General features: G+C 39.4%; 1 protein-coding gene across 3 annotated transcripts in view; it reads right to left on the reverse strand.

The window, feature by feature from the left end:
- Nucleotides 1-19,257, reverse strand: part of TOX (thymocyte selection associated high mobility group box) — a 338,731-nt gene that overhangs the window by 293,967 nt on the left and 25,507 nt on the right. For 2 of the 3 annotated variants that reach the window (XM_006031821.3, XM_025213484.1), the window contains exon 1: nucleotides 12,147-13,122. The exons of the other annotated variant lie outside the window; for it this stretch is intronic. In XM_006031821.3, the coding sequence (XP_006031883.1) occupies nucleotides 12,147-12,251 (105 nt within the window). In that variant the 5' untranslated portion in view covers nucleotides 12,252-13,122. Of the gene's footprint in view, nucleotides 1-12,146; nucleotides 13,123-19,257 lie in introns of those variants that run through there. 3 annotated transcript variants of the gene reach the window in all.

A 19,257-nucleotide genomic window follows, 5' to 3' on the forward strand; every position in this document is an offset into this window, starting at 1 on the left:
AGAAGCACAATGGGCTTAATGCAAGAGTAACTGGATGAACTTCTATGGTCTGAATACAGGTGATCTAATCCCCAAGACTTGAAAATATAGGAATTGTCTGCACCCTACATCTCCATGCTGTGTGAAAGCGCACACCAAGGAGAAACTACATTTAGTTGTAGCTGGGCCTGGACAACAGAGTAACAATACTTAAGGCAGTGAACACTCCCTCTCAAAGCACTGAGAACCAAAAAAAACCAAAAACAAAACAAAAAACAACCTGCACAACCCCTTACTCAAGATTTTAAGTAATGCCTCTATACAAACAATTGGGAATAGGAGTTCCATTAAAAAGTTTCATAAGCCTACGTGGCCACTGTGTTTTCCATATTCATATAGTAAATGTTAAAAAATACAGCAGGTCATATTTTCTAGTTTGTTTTTGTTTTAAAATAAAATCTGAAATCTATTTAAAACATCACACACAATAGCTGACACATTATTGCTGTTAGTAATGGTAAATTTTGTCTGAAATGCTGTTTTCCTAAGGCAAATGATTAAATGGATTTACCAATGTAACCATATAACAATGTATTATCTACTTTTTCTAAATGAAAAAAAAATATCATTAATGGCCCAGTTTTGCTACTGAAGTTAAAGGCAAAACCCCACAACTCATCTAATCCACCACTGACGTCAGTGTTTTGCGTGAATAAAGGCTGTGGACGAGGCCCAGTTGGTTTGAGAATGCCCATCACCATGGTATAAAAAACAGTTTCCTCAAGTCTTATGTAGATACAAGATACTGAACGACAGTCTGCCTTAGTAAATTTTTCCACTGGCTTTATTTTTTTTTTTTTTTAACTGATTTTGTTCAAAGCACTCTTCCAAAGAGTAGAAAGATAAACATACTTCTCTTAGCAAATGACACATGAAAAATATGTTCTGGCAAACTTTGACCAACTTAGAATAAAAATAATTTTACATAATAAAATACTTCTTAATTTTGTTACAACATGCTGTAAACTGATTAGACACATTTTTCAGAAGAAAAGGTTCTATAACCACAGAATTCTTTTGCTTCAATCCTCAATCGCATGCACATTTTTTCTCTCCTTGAAAATATATCAATTGCTTTCTTTTTTTTATGAAGTATTTTTGGCATGGGTGACCTGTGGAGATATGGAGCTAAGCAGAGTCAGTGAATCCACTCACTCTGATATGCACACATGATATGCAATTAAAATCTCCATTCACATTCCCACGAGGTTGTCAATCACGAGAAAAGCCTTTTTGACAACATTCAGTGAAGCGTACCAACTAACTGCTCAACAGGAACTTAAACAGTAACAGCTTTTGTTACCAGCGAGAATGGATTTTAGCAAGATTGGTTTTAGTTGCTAAAGAAATCATTACGTTAAAAATTTGGGGGCTTTTCATTAAAAATGAAAATGTGTCACGAAGCTTTTGTATACAAAGCTATCATATGCAATACATGAGAGTTATCAGATGTGTGAAAAAAACTAACCTTCTTGACTGTAGGAAACAATTTAACCTTTCACCTCTAGAACAATGAACAATGATTACAAGTCAGTATGTTGAGGAAAACAGAAATGTTTTTCTAGTTACATTTTGCATGTGTTTGGTATGCATTAGAAAATATCATTTTCAATATTTTAAGGTCTTTAGTGACACCATAAAGATGGAAAATGCTCCATTATCAAAGTGATCCAGTTCCAATGACTTATTAGCTAAATATTGGTAAATTATGTGAACCAATTGTTGGTATTCAGAACTACCTCGAAAATTGCATTTTAATTTATGGGGCTCTCTAGAAATTATTATGCACATAAAAACTTTTCAGATGAACACAGAAGTTGCCATGGCTATAACTTACACTTGGTTTTAAAAGCCTAATCAAAGAATGTATACCTCATAATAGCATTAATCTATGTTCAAAGCATAAATCTAAAAAATTAGGGTTCAGTATACATGCATATGCTGTGCTTGTAAATCTGCTGACCTGTGTTTTGAGGAACTTACCTGGAACTACACTTTTGAATCATGTAAATACTAGCAGATATTGAAATATTTGCCTTTTTACTTATCATACTCTGTAACTGAAGAGAGAGCAGATGCATCCTGACTATTAACAGTCATGACAAATTGCCTTGCTAATGAATGTTACACACTGAAAGTGCCATAACTGATTAAACTACAATTTCCCACTACCAGATAGAGAGAGACTTGGGAACTCCAGCAGTGGACAACTCTGATGTTCTGCCAACAGGCCTTCAGGGCACAGTGTGGTATTTAGAAAAACACACTATAAATTCCATATGAATATATTCTAAAAGACTGTGTGTATACAACAGGTTTTAAAGAACATTAGATGAAACAGCTTAGGTTTGTAGCTGATGAGCCATATAAAATGAATGTGTTTTAACAATTTTAGTATCATTACAAAGCTGTGTTAAAGAATATTCCTATTGGGTTTTTCTACCCCTCCTGTCCCCCCTTCCAAAACATTGCTTGTGCTTTGCATTTCACATAAAATCTTTCTTTTGTTAGTCTCTTTGTTGGTGCAAAATTGGCAGCAGTTCAAATTCAAAGTACTCCTATTCATTTACTGACCATTAAACCAATGTCATTCTAGTTCACATCAGCCAGAGAGCTAAGCTCTAAAAAACATAAAAGGCTTGCTTCACCACTGACGAATAATGTGTACATTTTTACAGAGCTTAAACCTTAATGCTTTGCCTGAAACTAACAATACAGTATATCTTATCATTCCTTTTTCACAAGCAGGCAGCTGCTGAAACGCTTGCCACTTCAAAATATCAATTGCTTGCCAGAGTTGTCCTCAACAAACCCTGTCAAACTCATGTATATTGTGCAAAGAAAATGGTGCAGGACTGAAAGCTAGAAATTCTGTCAAATTCTGCTGGAAGGGTATGATGTGCAAAGAACAACATATGACAACCGTAGAGACTACAAACAATAGCAGCGAAGCTAGACACTACATATATCACAAGTGTGCCTGTACATATTTTAATGTATTTATTTTATATTTAAAGCATGACAAATGTACCATTGTAGACTATGTGCTACACAAAATAGAAACCCTTCAGCTATTTAGGCTTTTTCATTTCTCTTCATGATGAAAATATAGTTCAATTTTTCTGCCCTCTGAACATTTGTTTGTAAATCAGACAGGAAAAAAAACCCATAAGGTTTTCAAAATGAGTAACAGAAAACAAAAGACAATATGCTTCAAGATGAGAAAATGATATTTTGTTCAGTTAACACTTTTTGCTTCTCTCTGAGGAGCCATAGTCAGGGTTACCTTAAATACTATCCGAGGCTATGCAAAAGAAATACAATATCACTGTGCCCATAAATTACAGTACACCTAATTTTAATGCAGATAAGTGCTGGCCTATTGATTTGCATGTTTCCCTGGCAAAATGGAAATCCCATGTGAATATGCTCTTTGTCAGTAGAAAATACATTTTGAAAAAACCTTTATGAATATACCAATCTATGCCAAAAGGGAAAATGTAAGAAATAAATAGGTTGATAACAAGTCATACATGAAGCCTGAAGACAAGCGAGAAGTGTGTGTGCATGTGTGTGTGTGCATGCATGTCTGCATTACACACAGTTTTCACACACTTCATTATGATTTTTTAAGGGGCCCTGCCTACTAAAAAAGTGTTTACCCCCTGAGAATTTTAAATTAAATGAGGAAAAATGAATGTTATTAAATTATCCAACACAACTAGTAAATCATAAAGGTGACCATGGATATACTAATCTTAAAGCAACCATAGACTACTGAAATAGAAAAAATATTTATGACGGATGATTAGTATTAATCTACCCACAATCTAACTTAAAGTGCAAAACCTTAAACACACAAGTTTCGCTGAGTGTCATTAACTGATATAATGCTACCTAAAATGAATAGATATGCTTTTAAAGGTGTTAATAAATATTTTGGAAAGAGAATAGGTGTTTTAGGTGCTTGGGGGTGCTGACCTTTGCTGTGTTTATTAGTGGGACAATGATGCATTATTAACACACAGCAGCTGTACCTGAACTGCTGCCATGAACATAATAGCCTTTTATAGCCATCAGGGGAGTGAGATAGGAGGCCTTTATTAACCACTAGACATGATTAGCACATTATGTGAACTTTAGTAGGCAAATTATCTCTTATTGAAATATAATGTTGGTTATAACTAATTGTAAACATGATTTTAAAAAAAACAAACTTCCCAATGCAAAACTAAGAAGTTTTACTGTCATTTAGGAAATTGTTGGCTAGCGATCTACAAAAAAGTGCAGTTTTCCTTCTGCTCAATCTGCTAAAACAACTATGTCTTAAAGACAGAATCTACCAAGGTAAATCTATCAGAGTAGAAGGGTTTCACTCTAATTTTAGATATAAAACAAAATATATAAATGAAACGTTTCCAACATAAGTAAAACTTTTAACAAAGAAATCTGTTTGTGTGCGCGCGCGCGCCTGTGTATAAAACAGATTTTATATATCTGCTTGTAATCTTAATATATTGATATGTAATGTTATATATTATAATATGCAATATTTATATTATATATTGGTATACATATGTGTTCTATTAAGATTACACTCAGTTCTTAAAAAGATTCATTTTGCAGTATTTTTTTAAGAGTTTACTTGAAAAAGTAATACTATCATTTACTTCAAAAAAAGCTTAATTTTGGGAAAGATTATCCCATTAGCCATAGCAACTGAACACAGCACGGCGAGTCCATTATGAACAGTCTTTTATGCCCTAGTAGATAGTCATTAACATAAAATAAATCATTAGCTTTGATATTGAGCTTCTACTATCTGCAGGTTTCTATGACTAATGTTCACAACTGCATTTACCAAAGGATATGTTATACTATTTGAAAGGTTACCTTCCTATTTTACTATTATTTATACCTTTTCATTATTTATTTTTCTGATACAAATATGGTGTACACATAAATAAAAATATTTTCTGCTTTATACAGATACAAACAAAATGTTTCAGCCTAAAATTGGTATATTAATAGGTAATTTATGCCACAACACAGGCTTTAATAAGTCTATTTGTGTTTTGCTTTCTTTAAAGTACACAGTATGTATATAGAGAATGAAACAAGTATACATCTCCTTTTATTTTGTGGCAGTAATTGCCTGGATAAATCTTCAGCTTCATGCCACTGACATCATATCCACCCTTCTGACTGTCAGAGGTTATCACATTCAAACTTTGGGAGATATTTTTTGTATAAGCAATATGGAAGTGGGCTCCAGAATGGCTACCCTCACTCAGTAAGGCACATTTAATAACAATTGGAGTGATTCTTCCTGAACCTTTACATCCATACAAACATCCATAACAATATTAAGAGTCAAAAGTCTTACCAGAGAAACTGACTCTGTTTATCCCACCTGTATCTTTAAAAAAAAGCCGAACAAATTATCTCTACCAATCAAAAGTGGCATGATTGGCTAACAGTCAGGATGCAAATGCTTAGGTAATCTGACATTTTCACTAACCTGGATTTGTCAGATGTTCAGGTAATTCAAGTGTGTTTTGTGACTTGGAAAGCCATGTGTTTCTTAGGAGGAAACTATGTTATCAGAGTCTCTCTCAAATCTACTGGCAGCCAATCAAGACACAGTAATCCAACAGTTGAAGACAAGTACTTATTTATACTGTATGTACAAATTGAAGTTCAGACACAAATAGCAATAGATCAAAACCATTAGATTCAAATATTAAAAATAAACTATATGGTATAAAACAAAGAGGGCAAGAGAACACCATCAATATCAACAGTACCATGAACTTTGTCATCTAAACAATTTAGCTTTGAAGATATAATTCCAAATCAGAAAATAACATTAATTCAAGCTCTTGGTTTATTTATGTCCAACTGATTAAGCCTGATTAACATGAAAAGGAGATATTGGGAGAAAGCAAAGCTGAAAAGAAATTTACTTCTCAGCAATTGCTGCTCTGGAAAGCAGTTTTCGTTGCTGTTGTTGCTGACACCATGCAATCAGTGCCTAACCATGGAATATTACAATGTTGTCATTTTCAAACTAAATGCTGTAGGGGAAAATGTTATGACCAAGAAAATCTCATTCAGGTTAATGTGAATTCCATGTCTTAAAGTATCATGGAAGTGCTGCTATAATTAACAGTCTGTTGCCACTTCCATTATAAACCATGTTTCTTAGCAGTTTATAACTCAGCTTTTTTTAATGAGAAATTATTCCTTGGGCAGAAAACTGGTACATAGGTTGTATAACAACTACAAAATGTTTAACTTGATTAGGGTAGATTTAAATTGAGCTTTTTAGTATGTGTGGCCCACATTAGATATCCACAGAGTATGTGCCTATATCACATAAAGACAAAATTGCCCCTAAAAGTAACCACTGTTCACTTCAGGAACTACAGGCTGACTGGACCTGGAGACTCTCCTCTCACCACTAGAAAGGATACTTTCAGGTCAAGTTTACGTCATACTGGCAGAGCAGCTATTAGCACCACTGTCAATGCTCTCTGTAGGGCTGGGCATCAATATAGGACTTCAGTCTCCAGAAATGTGCATACAGGCTATCACAAAAAACAAACATTTGCTCAGTTGGAAAATCAAGTATAAGAATGAAGTGTTAAATACTGTCCATTTTCACATGCTTTCAAGGAAAGGCCAGAGTTTTAAAAAGTTTGCAAGAATGTAGAGGAGCAGGGTGCTATGCAGCCTTACTGTAAACTGCTGAGTGCCAAAACCCTCCCTGATGTCAACACAAGTAAAGACTGCCCAGTTCCTCACAGGATCAAGCTCATAACAAGCCCTTAACAAGGATGCGACTTTAGATAGGTCTTAAAATTAACAAACGCACCAAAAAACTTGATTGCATTTACCTTTATTCTGTTCCTAATTGGGCACACCCAACCTTGAGCTCCTTTAACTTTTTGTCTACAGACCTCAAAGACCGGTATTTTGAACGCAACGTTCCAGTGATTAAATACATTTTCTAGTGAAATGACAAAATTCTGAGGTTCCTAAGGGTGCAGGATGTTTCACAAAACAGAATAATATAGACTGTTCATGGTTTTAAAATATAGCAGGAGAAAGTTTCTTCAAAAGTCCACATATAAAATGTTTCCTATATACAAAATCACAACCATATATTTTCTGAAATACGGGAATCCAGGAAGACATATTTGACATTTACTTATATCTCATAAACTACATTCCAGGGTCTAATCATCTTTACAAAAGAAGTTCATTTCACTTTCTTAACCTGTGGCATTTCTCTGAAACCCAGTACATGGCTTTAAGCTCTAAAAATCAACAACAGATGAAAATACCATCATGCTTGTTTAATCTTCTAAGAAACACCAACAAAAATCAAGTGTGATACAGTAGGTGTCGAAACAGTTGTCTGAAGAGAAAAAAATCTAAAATAAAGGAGTAGATCTGCTTACCCACAATTATTCAAAAACTCTAAAATCCCTTTAAAAACCCACAATTCTATTTTGTGTTCCTAAGATTTAGGAATTTTGGAAACACAGTAGATGCTTGGTGAGCTAACATCAACAAAGTAGACTTTTGAAATACATAGTTGTGGGACATTTTGCACAGGAGAATATCTATGTTGTAGCTAGGCCTGATAAAATAAAATAGTATAAAATACTGTAAATACTTTTGTCTACTGAAATCTAATTCCTAACAAGACTCTTTTATGCTTATAAAATAATACCCATCTTTTCCACTGTTTTCATGGTTACAGTGCCTTTTCATTTTGTTTAGTCTTTGATTTTTATTGTTTCATTTATACCCGGCTCTCTCTCTTTTTAAACAACTATATTCTAACTCTGTAATCAGGCTTGTTTTTCCTGATTGCATTGACAATTACCAGTGAGAACAAGGAGGATGAGTTGTAGGCTTCTTTATTTTTGAATTAGCTAGCAAATCACAGAAGAATCCAGTGCACAATTGCGCAAGCCTAACCATTGGGAGCAGTAAAGACCATTATTTTCTCTCCTACTGTTGGCAGGGGTCAGCATCCCTGTCATTAGCAGTGTCAAAATATAATTATATTACTGCTCTTTAAAGGAACAGATACTTAACCATACATAAAAACACCACAGAGTTGTAAATATGAAAACTTTTCTTACAGTACTTACTGAAACAGCATTTGGAGATGATGGTAAAGGAGGAAACCAGAAGGAATGCTATTGCTGTGTGCGTATATATATTAAACTGATGATCTGACATCTCCAAAAAGAACAAAACCCAAGATAATACTCTACTACTGAATTTGGACAGTGATCAAACATGATTTCTTTTTGTAACATGCAGTTCAACTAAGAGACATAATGTTACTTAAAATAGCTTTCAGTTGAATCAACCACTCTTATTAGCCTATAAATGTCAGAAATGCAATTATGTTTCAAGTTTCAAGAAGTGAACAGTGTTACCCCAATTCTAAATCTGTCTGTCCACCCTATGAGCTCTACTATGTTATTTCAAAGCTGACCTATATACAGCAGCATACCATCCATTCTATCTGTTTGTATAAGAGATACCTCACACAGTTGCCATAACCAACATTGTTTGCATTGTTCTCTCACTTTTCTCCCTCCATGGGATGTGATAAAAACAGGAAAAGTCAGCATAGTGATATATGCAAAACATAATGTGCTTTAACAGTAAATGAAGGAACAGAAGACTAAACTGTTTAGAATACTATTTTAAGTTGATAAAACAAAGATCTAAGCAGTCTTTGAAACAAAGACTGCCACTTGAAAAGCAGCAAAGATGGGACAGTGAATCCACATTACTGCATTTTCTTTCAAGAAAACATCACAATACTGCTTGTTTCTGACCACAGATATACATACCAACAACAATTCAAATGTTTATATTTTTGAACTGCTGACTGATATGCCATAAACAAGTATCTGTTCTTTAATAAAAGAAAAGTTATAGGAGCATTTATAAAACTTCATTGTCCCTATTTGAGGAACACATTCTAAATTAACAGAAGTTTAAATAGCGTAAGCACATCGCAGATAGAAAAAAAAAATAATAAAAAATCTTTAACATTTATCTTAAAAAAGCACAGAATTAAGGGGCTAAATCCAGCAGTCAGTACCCAATCAAAACTTCCACTGACTTCAAAGGGAACAGGATCCAGCCCTGAATGAGGATTTCAGTGTTCAGCCCAAGGTAAATGACACCAATGGAGACTAGACTATCATTCTTCTCTGGAACATCTGTCAATCACTCCCACAATGAATACTTTTGCATTTAGAGATTAACTGTTAAACAGACCACCAAGCTTACTGAAGACAAAATTCTATGGGCCTCTGCCTGCCACTGAAAACTCCCATCATGAAAATGAGCGACAAATAAATATTTTTCATACTACTGAATGATTACAACAGAGTAGATAAGATTTTGCAGCAATGTTAATCATGCTGATTGGAAGGACTGAGGGTAGAGGTAGAAAATGAAATATCCAGTAACTGCATGCCTGTCAGGGGCCTAACAAACCTACTCAAGTCCATTTAATGCAATCCATGACCAGTGTCCAAGACAGTGATGAAGAGATGTGCTCCTCCTGAAGTCGGTATCTTACATGTAAAATTTCCAGCATGTTGTTTCCAAGCAGAAAATGATGCCTCATGTCATGTATTTTTAAATACATTATCAGTCCAGAATAAGTTAAATAGAAGAGCTGCAACTTGTCTACAGAATGAGTGCCTCATCTGCATTTAAAAAGAACAGTTTGCTCCTTCATACATGGCATGACTTAAAAAGAAGCTTCAACCAGCTAGTAAAGAAATTCTGAAAACGACTTTCTAAATTAATGTATTCGATTTGCAGCGCAACCCACCAAAATGATTTAAAGCACTTAATTGGAAAATGATTTAATATATTAAAGTAATTCCTGATTTTCCAAAGCATTTAACTTTTAAATTAAATCTAGCCCACTATCTCAAGAATGATGAGAGAAATGTGTATTCAAATCATTACCTTCTTTTTGAAGCTTTAAATCACTGATAGGTTTAATAACGTTTGTCCGGTTTCATTGCCAAATAAGTCTTCAGATACTTGGTGCTTATGCCTTTAATTCTACCCCAGGCTTCTTATAGGCCAACGTTTGAAGATTACAATTAACAATAAAATGAAATATGGAAAACATTTTCTGTGGCAAGTCAGAGACAAAAGTTGTACCTCGGTTATCACTATGAGCAGTTAAAAGGTAACACATGCACTCTTGCATGCAGCTGGTCCATTCCCACTATATAAAGTTCTCGCTTTTCTCAAACTTCTCATCTATGTAGGGATACTGCAAAACATGACTGCTACCAGCAACTGTACCATCCATAGACATCCATCACAAAGAACTAGCTTTATCCCTGAATTCTTTAACTCTGGTGAGAACCAGGGAGTTACACTAAGGATGTATTTGGTCTTTTTTTTTTTTTTTTTATGGTGTGAATGCTAGGTTTGACCATGCTGGATTTTTTTTCTGGAAACCAGGGGTACTTTGTCCCAGAGCTTCAGCATCCATTTTTAAATCAGATATATTTTATCTGATTGTTTATTTTTATTTCTGAATCTATGCAGCTGCTGGCTCTAAATATCTGTATGACATGTGAAACCAGCATGACAATGGACAAGCACACAACACAGCAGTGTGTTCCAGTGAGTTCCAATGCCCCTCAATGGGACTGCACTGGGCATCTCACCCTTTCAAAAGGGTGCGCTGCAGAGGTTGGATGGCAACAAGCGGGCAAAGCACAATCCAAAAGAACCAGTCCTAAAGCAAGTCTCCTTGCTGACTAACAAGCAGCAGAGTTTAGGCTGCAAAAACATCTGCTGCAGCTTGCAACAACAGACTTCCAAGCCAGATTTTAAACAAACGCCTGAAACACACAGGTTTAAACAAATCTTTATAGAAGTGCTTGTTCACAGCTTTCTCCCCTGGCGGGGGTGTGCTCAAGGAGTGCTCTGGGTAGCTCGCACTTCCTGATGATTTCCTATGGCCAGAATATTATTCATGTGCAAAGCCATTCCACAACAGCAGAGAAAGTGCAGATCATGCATAAAATACCAGCTGGCTCATGCCACAAGAGAGGGTAACAATGGAAAGAGCCCTAGCCTCTTGTTCATGGGCAAAAGTACTGCAAAGTGCTCCAGGATCACAGCAGCAGAGTGCAAGAAAACCCAGTACCCAGGTTTCTTGCAAATAATATCAGCCTGCTTTGCAAATCCTCCTTCGCCCAGCCTTTTGCCCTCAACTTCTCTCTTCTATTTACAGGGATTTAAGCAAGCTGCAGGGGGATGAATAATGCACTTGCACAGCCAGGACAAAGTTGATCTTCTGGGCTCCACAAACTTGTCACTCTTTTGATTTTGTACAACCCCTCCCCATCACAAATTGCTAAGTGCTGGCTTTTGCCAAGGCTTTCACACATGAACTGAAGAGCACACACTGGGATTTATTTATTTTTTTAAGGAAAAACAAATCAGAGTTTGTTTGCAAGGGTGATATTTTTTTTTGTTTCTAATAAAGGGAGCAGGCAACCTGGGGATGTCTCCCACATGGGCACCCCTTTTCACCTTGTTTCTCAGAAAGCAATGGTGGGAATAGCGACTTAAAGACTTCAGCTGGGGGAAGAGGTTACATATACACACATACAGCAACAACAACAACAAATTACTTGGTGCACCAAGAATTACTCCTCCACTCCCCCGCCCCCAAACTATTCTGGGGTTTTATTTTAAGACTCCTTCCAGGAGAGACAGGGAAACAGATACACCCCTGGGTTGGCTCCCAGCAAGAAAGGTAGGACGGGAGCAAACGTTGTTACTTTTCCCCTCTGCACCATAGGGGCATCTATCTAGGACCCCCCCAGGGCTTGCTTGAAATACACCACTGCCCTACTGAAAACAAACATGAAACCCCCTCCGACAGCGGCTTTGGGGTGGCTGCTTTAGCCTGCATGTGCAGCCTACTAAGACAGAGCTCCCCATTCATGCAACAACAACACCACAGGCACACAACCAAGAACACAGAGCAAACACCTCGAAGAAAACAAAGCACGAGTCACCTTGTTGCAATAGTAGGGGTCCAGGCAGGGAGAAGGTCCCAGGCAAGGAGTATCAGGAGCGGCTGCAGGCTGTGGTGGCGGTGGTGAATAAAATCTTACGTCCATTGCACTAAAACATCAAGCAAACTCCTTTCCCCCTCCCCGCCTTTTTTTTTTTTGTTTGGTTTTGTTGGACACCCCTCTCTCCTGGTGTGTGTGTGCGCGCGAGACAGACAGAGACAGAGAGAGAGAGAGAGAGAGAGAGAGGGTGAGTGTGTGTTGGTGCAAAATAAAATAATAATAAAAAAACAACAAGGTTGAGGAGGCTCAGAAAGAGGTGCCTGAGTTTAGGAGTGAAAGAAACACCTTCCCTGCCTCACATCCGTTTGTGGTTTTGCAAAGAAAAAAAAAAAAGAGAGAAAAGAAAGAGAGAAAAAAAAAGAAGAAAAAAAAACTCTGCCAAAAAAGCACCAATGTGCAGCTGTCTGCAAGAGAAACAACAAGCCCTCCTTCTTCTCCTAGAGCAGGGCAGGTAACTTGGAGTACTTATTGTTTTCCCCACACACACGCACTGGGCTCGCTCGCTCTATTTGGATTCTCGGAGTTGGTGCCTCTCTCTTTCTTTCTTTCTCTTTCTTGCCTGCTGGATTTGGGGTTTTATTTGGGTGCTGCTTTATTTTCTTTTCTCCACCTTGAGAAGTGGGGAAGGGAGGAAAACAAAACAAAACAAAAAATAATAATAATAATAAAAAACCGACTGCCCGCCCAGGGAGGGAGGGGGGCAGAGGCGAAGGCGCTGCGCGCGGAATGGCTGCCCCGCGCCGCTGCCTGGGCGGAGGAGGAGAGGGACGTGGTGCGGTACGGTGCGCTCCGCTCCCGGGCTCCCTCCGCTTCACACAAAGGGGCTGGCGAGTAAAGGGCCATTTGGGGCCGCCGCGGCCGGGGCTGGGAAGGCAGAGAGGGGGCGCTACAGCACCCCCCGCCCGCTGCTCCCTCCCATCCCGCCTCCGCCCTCCCCCCAGCCTGCCCGACCCCTGCTAGTTACTATGGTACCTCCTCAGCGCAGCGCGGCGGCGGCCTGAGGAGGAGGAGCAGGGAAGGGGGAGGGAATAAAGGCCGGGGGAGCACAAAGGGATGCCACTTATCTGGGACTTGAGAATGGGGGCTCCCAGCTTTCTAGTCCTGGCACCGTCTCTCCTGCATCGCCTTGTCCAAGTCACTTTATCTAACTTTGTCCTGGCTGTGTCACAGATTCTCGTGTGTGGCATTGGCCAAGTCACTTCATTTAAGATTGTCCTGGCTGTGTCACAGACAGTCCCGTGTGCCTGTGGCCAAGTCACTTTATGTAGCCTTGTCCTGGCTGTGTCACAGGCTCTCCTGTGCGCCCTTCACTACATCACTTTATTTAATGTTGTCCTGGCTCTGTCACAGACTCTCCCATGTGGCCTTGGCAAAGTCACTTTATCTAACTTTGTCCTGGCCATGTGACAGGCTCTCCTCTCCGTGTGGCAGGCTCTCCTGCGCACCCTTCACTAAGTCTCTTTATCTAACTTTATTCTGGCTGTGTCACAGGCTCTCCTGCATGGCCATGGCCTACTCAGTTTATCTTCATCTGTGCCTCAGTTTCCCACCTCTAACACAAAGATAATGGTGCTTCCTCATCTGAAAAGATAAATCCAGCAGTGGCTGCCCATGCACGTACTAGTGTAGCTAACTCTCAGGATGGGGGTGCGCCTGGCGATGATGTCAGTTTTGTCCTTGGGGTTTCCTTTCTAAAGCCCCAGCTTGCGATATAAGTGTAAAAAAAGAGACACGCTTAGTCCACATTTGTAAAGTAAAAATCTAGATTTCCCCACTGCAGAAATGTGCTGACAGAGGTGACCCACGTGCATGGCACAGCTAACAGCAGTCAAAAAGAAAAACCCCAACGGACTATTTTAAAAATATCTTACACATTTTGGAGCTTGACTCATTTTTGAACACTTGGGGTTGGCACCAAACACGTCCATATTTATGATAGGCAGGTAGATAAGGGAACAAAGTTTAAAAAGGAAGCGGGGAATTAGGAAGCAGGGAAAGTATCAACACTGAGAAGGAAGAGGAACAAAAGTAGTTGGAGAGAAAAATGAAGGAGAAAAAAGTCAGAAGTATGAACAGAGGAAAGGCAGATGGACGGGGAAAAAAAAGAGGTAAAGGAGGGGATACGGGAAGAAAAGGAATTTGAAGGTCACCCTGAGTAGATCCTGGTGGTTTTCTGTTGGATGACTGGGAGTTTTAGTGAAGAACAGGCAGATTATAAAGTAATGCTAAACTGTAAGTAGAAGGATACAGGAAAGGCAATTTTAGTAGATGTAAACATCACTGCAAAGCTAGAGATTTAAGATGGAAAAAAGGAACATGTCTTACTGGTTACTCATTTAAAAAAAAACTACCGACCTACACACAGATAAGCTTTGATGATCATTTCTAAAGCAAAGGTGATGTTTACATTTACCAAATGCTCATATGATCATTTACCTTCATAAGATGTACAGAGTCCAAAGTACTTTTACAACTCTGTACTTTTATGAACAAGTTTTCCACAAAAAATTCTTAGAATCATTACAAATAATGATAATTATTTGTCATGATAATGTTCCTCTTCCTAAAATAAATGTTTCAAAATATTTGTTGGAATTTTAACTGAAAAATCATGATTGCTAAATAAACAAAATAGGGTATATTATAAAAACCATTGATTTCTATTTAGTGGTTCAAGCATTTTCATATTTGGAAGATTACATGAAGATGGGATTGTGTTATGGTTTGCCTCTACATCCAGTTCCCTTTCCTATTAGGCACTGTAAAGCTTAGTTAGTTGGTAAGAAATACGTAGGGTAATATTAAAGAAACACCAGATAAAAAAAGGGCCTGAAGCAAGGCGGGGGGTTAAGTTTATTTTAATTAATTAAAAATATCTGGCTATATTCTATGTTGGCAACTCCCTCAATTACTTAAAGTCTTGGGATATTAGTTGATTTTCTCAAATCCCCATCTCCTGGCTTCATGTGATAAAAAAATCATCTCAGCTTTCATTTTCTAAATAAAGTTTCTAGACCTTCAGGCTATGGAAAAAAGCTTGAAAATGTGATCTAAACACACCTTAAAGGCTCAACTCCAGAAAGCCAATAAAAGAACCCAATAGTATTTCAGAAGAACGTACCAGTTTTCTGGGGCTTGACTCGTGAGTTTAGTACACTTGGGATGGGTAATACTGAGAGCAGGAGCATTCTAAACTAGGCCACATATTGCAAAGAGTGGCAGATGTTTCCTATTGTAAATGGTTAGTCTGTAAACTATATAGTCTGATAAAGGGAATCAGAGACAGATTGCAAGCTTTGTGGAAAATCACCTCTAGAGAGAAGTTACTGTAATGTAGAAGATGTGGTTTATCTTTCTGGTTTGTTGTGAAGAAGAAGAGTAGTGATATTGATTTTAAAAGTTTCTCTAGGTCACTGATGCAGAGGTGAGTACTTGAATATACAAGTGATAAAAGAGGAAATGATGCAAGAAGCAGAATAGGTTTTAACATATTTATCTGAAATATAATTGTAAGTGTCCATAACAAAGAAAAGTATTTCAGGTTTTCAAGAGACTACCAGTTTAAAACTATGCCATTTGGTTTTCATGGCACCAGAGTTATTTTCAGCAATTACTAGAGCAAACACTTGGAGACTAGAAAAATGTTGCTACCTAGATGACTTGCAGTACGTACAAATCTTTGCAGGTCCTGATCTATGATCACGTGGCTTGCTTTAATCAATGTGATCATAGATCAAGTCTAGCTTTGTGCACACATTCTCTGGTGCCAGCAGCCACACTGGGAACCCAATCTAAGTAAATCAGGGTGGGAGAAGGGGCAGGGGGGATGGGGAGGGAGGCTAGTGGGTCTGCTGGGGTGGGGGGTGATTGTCCATCCAGGCTAGGGACAGAAGTTACACACAAACTGGTTTTAAGTCATCAGAAACTGGTTGTAACAGAACAGAAGTTCAGTGCACATAAACCAGTTTCAAAATGGCTGAAACTGGTTTAAGATAAACCTGGTTGAATGTGGTATCAGATTTAACTTACTTGGGTCAAACTGGTTTTTGAAAACTTCTGCCCAGACCCCTTCTTAGCTCAAATTAAATCAGAGTCCCCCAGCATCCCAGCATGTTTTCCAGCCCTTGGCTGTGCTGTGCTCTCTGCTTCAACAGAGTAGGATTTTGGGTGTGTGTGAAGAGAGGCAGGGACTGCCCTCCACCCCCAGCAAACCTTGGCTGGGGTCTGGGGCCAGGGAGGGGGGTTAAACCCCACTTCCCCTGAGTACAGAGCTGCCTTGCCCTGCTAAACTTACTGAAAGTTACTGCTGGCTGCAACAGCAGACTACAAACACTAGAGGCACCTGGAAGCAGGAAGAGGAAGTGATGAGCAACCCTGCAGAGTCCTGCTGCTGTCATGCTGGACTGCAAATCCTAGAGCCCTCAGGGCAGCAGGAACAAGAAGTGCCAGAGAGCTGTGCTCTAGTGCCCCCCTGGCTTCTGGCCTGAGCCACTGCAGGCATGTAGCTGCAATTCCTGAATCAAAGGTAAATGTGTGTCGAGTTGTTTCTCAGTTTAATCTCTGCAGTTTAGACTAACCTGCAAAGACTGAATCAATTTAGCCTTGGGCTTTATGACTGTCTGTACTTAGCCCCAGGGATCTAAAAATAGCCCAACCTAGAGGGGGTGGTCTAGGGAAGGTATAAAAAGTTCAGCCCTGGAGTTGAGGCAGCTGTGTTTTTTCCAGCCCTGGGGTTGCACTTCAAATGTCTACAGATGTTTGTAAGATTAAGCTAACCCATCTTCAGTCTAATTTAGTTCACCTCCTCTGGCCATTTTTCATCCAATCTATAGTCCCTAAATATCTGTACAGAGATTGGTACTTAAATCAACCTAACCCTAGTTAGGTCAATCCAAGTGTAACGTCTGCATGTACCTCTAATGATCAAGACATTAAGAACACCTAAAACATTTGGGACATTCATCTGTAATGCTTGTAAAATTACACACTAGTACTTATGAATCTCTTAAAGTGTTCTTTTATTCAACATAAAACATTCTCAAGGGTTTTCCTTGGTAATGCATATATGAAGCCTCAGGTTGAACAGTTAATGCTATTGTGGTTTTTCCTTTTCTGCAGATTGAGATTGGGTATCTGTTTTCAGGTGGTAGAGAAGATTTATGTCAAAATTTGCCATCTTAAAAGTACCTTAATAAAGATTATGCTAAAGCCTTTTCCAGAGAAGTTGCAATGAACTAAAGAATGTCAACTAGCTTTTGAAACCATAAAGGGAAAGATGAACTGTATGCCTATGCTGAAGGGCCTTGATTTTTCAAAGTCATTCATTGTGCAAGTGCATGTCTCCAAAGTAGCCTTGGAAGAGATTTGTATACCAGAATGCAGCAGCAGTGACTTTTGTGTTTCTGATAGAAATAGGAAATGAATGCCTTGAGAAACAAGAATTTCATCTGTAGATACAAAGTGGGTCTTGACCTCTTTCAAATACCGTCTGCTGTGCTGAGAATTTCTGGTAAAGTCAGATCATTAGTGATATGGACGTATACATTAATTAAAATCCAAGATAATTAGTACAATACAGGTAAATTTCTTATCAGTATGAAGGTCCCCTTGGTGATGTTTAGGTCTTGAAGTGGGAGTGAGTGCACCTAGTGCCAAAAGAGCAAAAAAATATAAAAGTTCCATTGAGTAAATGAGAAACTGACCCAGTGTCTTTCACCTCATCAGTATACATCTAAAATCCAATTTTATTCAGGATCTCGGACCACAGTGATAGACCATCTACCCCAGGCATGGGCAATTATTTTCACTGAAGGGCCACTTTAATTAGTTTTGGCAAGCTCAAGGGTAGCCCTGCCTCTTGATAGGTGCCCCGCCCCCTGGTCAACATCTTGGGACCAGCAGTCCTGCCCCCTAACCCCTGACCTTTGTCAATGGAAGTCCCTCCCCTCGCTCCAGAAGTACTCTGTTTGGGAAGGGGCGTTGCCATCTTGGAACTGGAAAAAACACAAATTATATACTAAAAATCAAACATCCACAATAACATATATATATTTTAAATAAAATTAAAATATTTTGTCCTGATTTGTGTGCGTTTGCATCATGTATATAGGGGTGATTGTATAATAGCTCAAAATGAAGTTTTATTCCTGTATATTGGAGGGGTGGGGGGGTATAGGAGGGTATGGGGTTTGTGGGGACATGCGGGTGGGTGTGTGTGGATGTGTGACTATGTGCAGTGTGGGGGAGGGTGTGTAGGTATGGGGAGTTTGTGGGGGTGTGCTTATGGGGAAGTGTATGTGGGTGACTATGGGGTTTGTGGGTTGTGTGGAGGGGGAGGGTGGGTGGTTGTGTGGGGGTGCATTTGTGTGGTGGAGTGTGTGTAGCAGTGAGAGGGGCTTCACCCAGAGGTGCACAGTGGTGTGGGAGGGAGGGGTGTGAGGGGGATGTGAGAGAGGGTGTGGGTGGGTGCAGTATTTGTGGGGTGTGTGATTGTGTGTGGGGAAGGGTGTGGTTGTGGGATTTGCAGGGCAGGGTTTGTGGGTATGGTGGGGTTTACATGGGAGCCCCTCACATGCACCCCCCCAAGATGGTCAGCACCTGCCCCTTCCCTGCAACACCACAGAGCCCACATGCCCTGTGGAGCCTCCCCACCATTGCCAGCAGTGCGCAGCCCCAGCCCCGCCCTGCACCCACTCTGGGCTGACTTTGGCAGGAGCGGACCAGCTAGAACCTGGGCACAGCCCCAACACCAACCTGCCTCACACCTGCTCTACACAGCCAGCCCATGGTGCATCCTACCACCCCCTGGGCATGCAGTGGAGCTGGGGCAGCTCCGCAGCTGGACTGCCTTTCTAGGCAGCTTCTTCCATCTGCTGCTGATGCTGGCCCCAGCCCTATGTACCAGTGGTGACCCATGCCACATCCCTGACCTGGCGCACCTCACACCTGCTCCGGACTCTCTTGCTCATGCTAAATAGTGGCAGCAGCAGCACCCACTGGGCAAAACTGCTGCTCAGCATCAGGGGGGAAAAGTGGTCCTGCCCCCTAGCCA

This window comes from Alligator sinensis, unplaced genomic scaffold, assembly GCF_000455745.1.
Source record: "Alligator sinensis unplaced genomic scaffold, ASM45574v1 scaffold700_1, whole genome shotgun sequence".
NCBI lineage: Eukaryota > Metazoa > Chordata > Crocodylia > Alligatoridae > Alligator > Alligator sinensis.